The sequence below is a fragment of the Pygoscelis adeliae genome, unplaced genomic scaffold (genome assembly GCF_000699105.1).
Source record: "Pygoscelis adeliae isolate BGI_AS28 unplaced genomic scaffold, ASM69910v1 Scaffold63, whole genome shotgun sequence".
NCBI classification, from domain to species: domain Eukaryota; kingdom Metazoa; phylum Chordata; class Aves; order Sphenisciformes; family Spheniscidae; genus Pygoscelis; species Pygoscelis adeliae.
The window spans coordinates 6,861,596-6,868,578 of NW_008824414.1; the positions used below are offsets into that span (position 1 = coordinate 6,861,596).

Here is a 6,983-nt window from a genome sequence, read left to right on the forward strand (position 1 = left end):
ATGTTTTTGAAGTATATCTCACTCTGCTAACCAAACAGACTGGCTTCATGTTACCTTTTGTTGCACCAAAATTCAGTATCAAAGTGTCCTGATGTTAGGCTTACGGCTTTGGAATTACAAATACTGCTAATTAGCATCGGTCTGTATTGCAATACTATTACTTTTTATTTGTTTTTATTCTTATTTTCTCTCCCCGCTGCTTAGCTTTCAAGATATAGTTGCTGCCACAGAACTTCACTTCTGCAATAGAAGAAAAAAATAAAGTAATTTGTTCTGTGAGTTTTTGGATGGTCATTTTCTAGTGAACAGCACTGAAATTTAGAAGGGGAATTTTCTGACTGCTGAGGTAACACTGCTAACGTGTGTTCACTGAAACCATTCAGAAACAAATGCTTACAAGCTTCAAACTGAACACTTTAATTTTGGAAGTTTCATAAAGCCTGCCAGAAGTTGACCAAGTACTAACAAGCTAACAGGAAAGAATTGTCAAATGTTAATCAAATCTTCAGTGCCGAGGTCCTTTGTTGATTAAATCCTTGCCACAGTCAGATAACCACGTTTGCACGTAGCATACGGAATAAAATACTTACTGATCTTTAAGGGAGAAAGGTTGATTCAGTCTTTAAATAATGTAGCGCAACTTTATTCATTTTTCTACTAAGAATGACAAATTAGGTAGTTTGTTGTGACCAGTTGTCTTCTGGGGTAAGAACTGAGATAGCACAGCAAATCACTTCATGCAAACATCCATCAGAATTAAGCTGGAAATGACTTGTGGTCTTTTGAGTCAAAGTGGTTTTCAGTCTAACTTAAAAATGCATTACTTCACCGCCTGGTTCTGCAGAAATCTGATTTGATCCATTAGCTCTTACCATTTTAATACCAATTCTGAAGAAGGATCAGTATTGACGCATAGCTTGTGTGCCTGAAATGAGTAGGTAATCATTATCCAATGAAAACATGCCCCGAAAATATGCCACAGTTCAGGGAGGGTGATGCGAGGGCATGATTTATGTGGGAATCCAACTGCAAGTAAGTACATTTTCAGTGTTTCTGAAAGACCACTAGAAACAGTTTTCCCATTTTTTCCAGTTCCATCTCTTCCGTTTTGTTGTCATAATTGCTTTATCCTCCCTCCTGTTTCTTGTAATGGCTTTGAAATCTTAGTTGGATTTGATTTCTAACTTCTTTTCTTCATTTGTGTCCATCTCTGTTAAAACACAGTAACAGAGCAGCTGCATGTTTCGTGTGACTGCACCTGCATAGGAAATTGAAGATAAATCAGAAGAACAGCCACCTATCTCAACGCTAATTACACAACAGGCATCTGACTAATGAAAGTTAGTTGTCAAGAATACTGCCTCACCTCTCTTAAGGGAAACAAACAATAAAAGTTAATACAGAAAGTGTCTTCCACTCAATTTTTTTTAAACAGATAATGTTTTAAATTGTTCTGTTGATATCCTAGGGTGTTTTTCTTCTTAGGCACCCCGCCAAGTAACAGAAGTAAAATCTTTTTTCTCTATAATTAAGAGTATAGAATTGGTAGAATAAAAAAATAAAACAAGAACTTCAAATAGCACACAGGAAAGTGACAAGATTACTGAGTATTTACATATTCACTAGCTGCTGCAGCACCACATCCTGTTGCATTCCAAGACTATGCTATAAACCTTCCTTTCCACATCCCTCATCACGGTTTTCTCACATAGTAAGTGACAACAGTGTACTGCTGCAGAGAAATGTATGATTTAACTGCAGCAATTCAACAGAAGGCAAAATTCCATCTGTCACTGACATAAAATCTATCCATCTTCAAACAACTGATTCAGTAAAGCAAGACAGTTAGCTTGCATTACCAAGAACGTCCAGCCCTTTTACAGTCCTCAACCTTGCCTAAGAAAAAGACTTTTCATGTGCTTGATTAAAGAGAAATGCGTAAAAACTGAGGACAAAATCTGTAGAAAGTGGATGGTCTTTGAAATATCCAGTAAACAAAATCTTGGTGTAAAAACATACACAAAATCAGTATACCCCTTTACTGGGTCTGGCTGGGATGCAGTTAACAGTCTTCATAGCAGCCCATATGGTGCTGTGTTTTGGATTTGTGGCTCCAACAGTGTTGGTAACACACCGATGTTTTGGCTATTGCTGAACAGTGTTTGCACGGTATCAAGGCTTTTTTTTTTTCCCTCCCACTCTGCCCTCCCCACAACAACATGGGCAGGAAGTTCGGAGGGGGGATGGCCAGAACAGCTAACCCAAACTAAGTAAAGGGATATAAAGCAATAAAAACTGGGGTAGAGGAAGAAGTGCGTGCATGTGGGAGGGTGTCTTCCAAGGTGGCTGTTGCTTGGAAAATTGGTTGCGCATTGGTCTGCTTGTGGGAGGTGGTAAGCGATTGCGTTTGCAGCAGCAGGGTTTTTTTCCCCCTTTTGCTTCACTTACTAAACTGTCTTTTTCTTGACCAACAAGTTTTCTCACCTTTGTTCTTCCTATTCTATCCCCTATCCTGCTGGGGGGTGCTGGTGAGCAAGCAGCTCTGTGGGTACTTAGCTGCTGGCTGGGGTCAACTGACCACAACCCTTTTCATCAACAAACCGAGATTCACTTATTTAATTTTCCTCTTTCCTAACAACATCTCCATCTACAAAGAAACTTACCTAAAATCTTGTTGATAAACTGAGGTCTCCTTGATGCAGGTAAATAGACTCCCAAGAAAAACACTGGAATTCCAGATAAAGCAATGGCAATTCCAATCAATGAATTTATAGTGTCACTATAGAGTGGCACTACCACCAGAAATACCGTGCATATACAGAATATTATTGGGAAAGCCACACTCAGCTGGAGACGGAAAAAACAGAACAGAATGTTACTGAAATATTTGTTGTCTACAGTTACAAATGTTTTGGTGAGAATTACAGACTTTTCCCTCTCAGCTCCACTTTGTGGAATTATCTGCTCTTTGTCTTACACGTCTGGCTATTTGGAACCATAAGCAAATAGCAGAATAATTCTTGAACAGAACTGCTGTTAAAAATTGCAGAAGTAATCAAGTATGGTAACTCTGCTGTGTTGAAAGAAACTGTATAACAGTATGAAGTGTTTTTAGACAAATCCAATAAATCCCAGGAAACAAGAATGACATTTTCATGTAGCATATCAACTTTAAGTATGAGAAGATGGTAAGAGGATCAGATATTGAACTGAAACACCATCACAGCTACACGTGGTCCACATTGACAGAATTAATTAACTTAAGCATTCCTAATTTGAGATTTCTAATCCAAGAAAAAAGGCTAACTACTATGTTAGCCTATTGAGACATTCTCCACTGACAGAGAGAAGGGCTACTGATTGAACTAACGTACAATAAAAGAGTATATTATTACAATAATAACTTATTCTTATCTAGCAGACAAGCTAGTTTTCATGGCACAACGTAAAAATTAAAGCCATGTTTTGTGTCCTGATCAATTTGTAACCTTCAGGCATAACATGTAGGGTCCAGATTTTAGACACTACTTTTAATTTAGGTGGAAGAGAGGGATTTTAAACAATTCTGTAATAAGTAAATATTACCTTAAGAGGCCTGGGTCGATCTGGTTCCTTCCAACGTAGATATAATTGCCCAGCAATAGACAGACCAACAAAAAACCAGTAACTGAAACTGAAGTAATTAATAAGCTTGAAGACATCTTCCACAGCCAGGTAAATAAGGGTCATAGCACACTGTCAGAAAAGAACAGGAGTGAGATGAACAACAGAAGTTTGAAACATTGTTTATGCTGCTTTTTGCATAAAGTAACACTTTTTACTCCTTGGTGTTTGGCATGCCTCTCAAAATTAACTCTTTCAGAAACCACCTCAATGACAGTAAATCTGAAGTTCTCTCCTGTGCTTTTTTGAAGTCTACCTTTAAATAATTCATATAGTCACATCTGAACAGCTGAAAAGAAAAGCAGTAATAACTTACATTGAACAGCAGAGCTGGCACAGGTGTGAACCTCCCTATGTGGATCATCGACAACAGATCAGGAAGGTGACCTTCCCTAGAGCCTACAAAAAATAGCCTGAAAAACACAAATCAAAAAACAGATGTTGAGGCCACAGGTGAGAGAGAATGTATTACAGAAAATCAAACAACAATACCAGTCAAAATAAGTATTTACACCACTGAATTTCCATCCTTCAAACTGGAACATGGATTCAACCCTTCCAGTAAAGATGTACTGTACAACAACCACTAGAAGATATAGAAGCTATTAGAAACATGCTGTTAACACCCATTTTTAGAAAACAATCCTACAGGTAAAATAGAAAATATCTACAGTAACTGAAATAAATTTCTATTTTTTTTTTTAATTCTAAAAGCTAGTGCTGAAAACATTCCAGCTTATAGCAGAATAGTTTTCAATGCCAACCAGAAGAGATCACCAGGTCTCTTAAAAAGAGGTCACTCAACCACATGCTCAAAAAACAAACACACATAATTTTATTATCAACTGCAAATTGTTCTATACTGACTGCTTCACCAGATCATGTTCATATTTGTTCTCAGTACACAGGCATTGCACATACATTCAATGAACAGGAAGGATGTTAAAATGCCTGAATAAAGCTATTTAAAACTTTCACTAGTCACATCCATAATCAGTGCTCAGAGGAAAGCTTCTATACTGTACCTGAAGCTTTTTGACTGCAGCTTAATAGCAGTAGCAACTTTTAAAACTTTTTACTTCAAGAAAACTTAAAGATACTGATTTTAAAAAGTCAGTAAGTTTTAAGCAAATACATTCGAAAACAAGAATTTGCTAGAATTACCGTACCAAGTAAAATGGAAGATAACTCAATCCCAATAATCAGAAGGCCTGAGGATTCACCACACAGCCAACATTCATTTGATCTTTAATTGTACTCTGCATACAGCTAGGAACACTTTGGGGCAGTAAGGCAGTGTTAAGGGTGTATGTACACACACAGAGGTTTATTTAGGTCTGTTATTTTATTGTGGCTATTCATTATAGGTTTGGTTACAAAAGTATTTTTGCCACTCATAATAGATGAGCATAACAGTAACATGTAAAAATACTTATGAACATTTGTCAAACAGAAAGAGATATGCACTACCTTGATGATGCTAGAATTGAAGCATTAAGTCCACCAAAACAAGAAAAGGCTACAGCAATGGGAATTGTCCAGCTGAAGATACCAAACACCTGGTCAGCAAATGTCTAGTGAAAAGGAACAGAAAAAGGAAACATGAAAGCATCTGCAACAAAGCATATGTAAAACAATGACATCAAAGCTTTTGTAATAAGTTTGTGTGGAAAAATAGTATTATAGTAAGGACAATTCATAATGCAGCACAAAGAAGCACACAGCTTTTTTATTTATTTATGGATTCTAAAATAAAGCACAAACTTCTTTAGCCAAGCACCTGAACTCACATTTTCTGCTCACAAAATTAATGCTCACAAAGGAAAACAAAATGTTTTTAGAATTTTCTCACCAATCCTCATACCTTTTATTATCTAACTGAACTACAGAACTCAAGTGTAACATAGTGACTACAGAGAATAAAGGACAAAAATATTATTACATATCCAAAAAGGGAAGTGCCATATTGCAGATGATAAACACAGCCACCATCACACCTACTAGGAGTCTATTATATTTTCCTTCTTTTTCAATTTCCTAAGCAACATCATCTTTTCCTTTAGCTCCACCAGCAGGGCCTCTGGGCTCTACCCTCACAACATGGCAAATGACAGACCAAGTATCTTATTAGCATTCATTTGTTAATGTTGCTAGACAATACTGCAGGCCAACTGTGGTGACTTTCCATGATAGAGCTCTGAAACCAAGAAGCCAGAAGCATCAAAGTTTCACAGCAAGTGGTAAGAGTCATCGATTGCCAGTGATCTGGGACCTATAATGAAAATGGGTAATAATAATTTGCAAGATATTGTCCTGGTCAATTCTGTGCAGCCTCCTGGATGGAGAAAAAAGGGAGAAAAACTTAGAATATCAGACAAAATGTTTGAAAGATCAAGAAATTTAACACATGAAAACTGACAGCTATTCTAAATCCCATCACGGTCTGAGTATTGTACATGTCTGAACATTAGCATACTTGGAGTTAAGCAGAAATCCACTCATGCTGTGTTCAGAGGACGTGGGTGGAAGCCTTCCTATCCCAATTCTACCTACTGATAGCTAAATTACTTCCATGATTTCTTTTACAGAAGCAAACTAACAGTGATGGTAGCAAAAGGATCATGTCTACATTAGACAGCATGAAATCACTATTTATGGAAACAGAAAGGTACATACTTATGTATAAGTGGTATTCAAACAAACCCCAAAGATTTTGTGGGCATTAGAACATTTTACACCTCAGCAGGTAGCAGTAATCTAAACCTTTTTATGAGCTGTTCTCTAAATCACTTTCCTAGCTTTCTTGCTTTATCAATTTCAAGATACTCAGACATAAAAAGCATATATACTAGTTTGGCTTTCTGCAGGTCTGTCTTTTCTATTACAGAAATTTTCTTCAGTTTTTAATATTTTAGTATTTTGAAACACCTCCCCCTTGACCTCCCCTTTAAACTATTGGTCTTCACTATAACATTTATGAGCTAAGAAGTTCAATCAAAGTGGATTAACATTCAGAACTGGCCTTTGTTTGTAGCATATAAAATTATCTGGATTTAACAGTGGTCAAATTTTGATTTAATTACTTCAGGAAGAAGATCACCAAAAGCAGTGCATTATGATCTGTTTTCTGAATGTTTCTGTAGGTCAAAAGCGCCTAAATGACTTAATACAGATTTTTTTTCATGAAACGAGTGATTGATTTTCATGAAGCAAAACCCTGTATATAATGTCAATCTTTAAACCATAAAATGCAGAAAAATTTACTGACATAAAACAAAGCTTGGCCGGTTAAAGTTTCCTGTTCTTTGTCTGGGTTGACA

The 6,983-nt window shown here is 36.7% G+C and overlaps 1 protein-coding gene across 4 annotated transcripts in view; it reads right to left on the reverse strand.

The window, feature by feature from the left end:
- Positions 1-614: 614 nt before the first annotated feature.
- Positions 615-6,983, reverse strand: part of SLC7A6 (solute carrier family 7 (amino acid transporter light chain, y+L system), member 6) — a 38,149-nt gene continuing 31,780 nt past the window's right edge. For all 4 annotated transcript variants that reach the window (XM_009320805.1, XM_009320808.1, XM_009320807.1 and 1 more), the window contains 5 exons: positions 5,134-5,237; positions 3,980-4,076; positions 3,586-3,735; positions 2,664-2,847; positions 615-1,258 (listed from right to left, as the gene is read on the reverse strand). In XM_009320805.1, the coding sequence (XP_009319080.1) occupies positions 1,164-1,258; positions 2,664-2,847; positions 3,586-3,735; positions 3,980-4,076; positions 5,134-5,237 (630 nt within the window). In that variant the 3' untranslated portion in view covers positions 615-1,163. The remainder of the gene's footprint in view (positions 1,259-2,663; positions 2,848-3,585; positions 3,736-3,979; positions 4,077-5,133; positions 5,238-6,983) is intronic.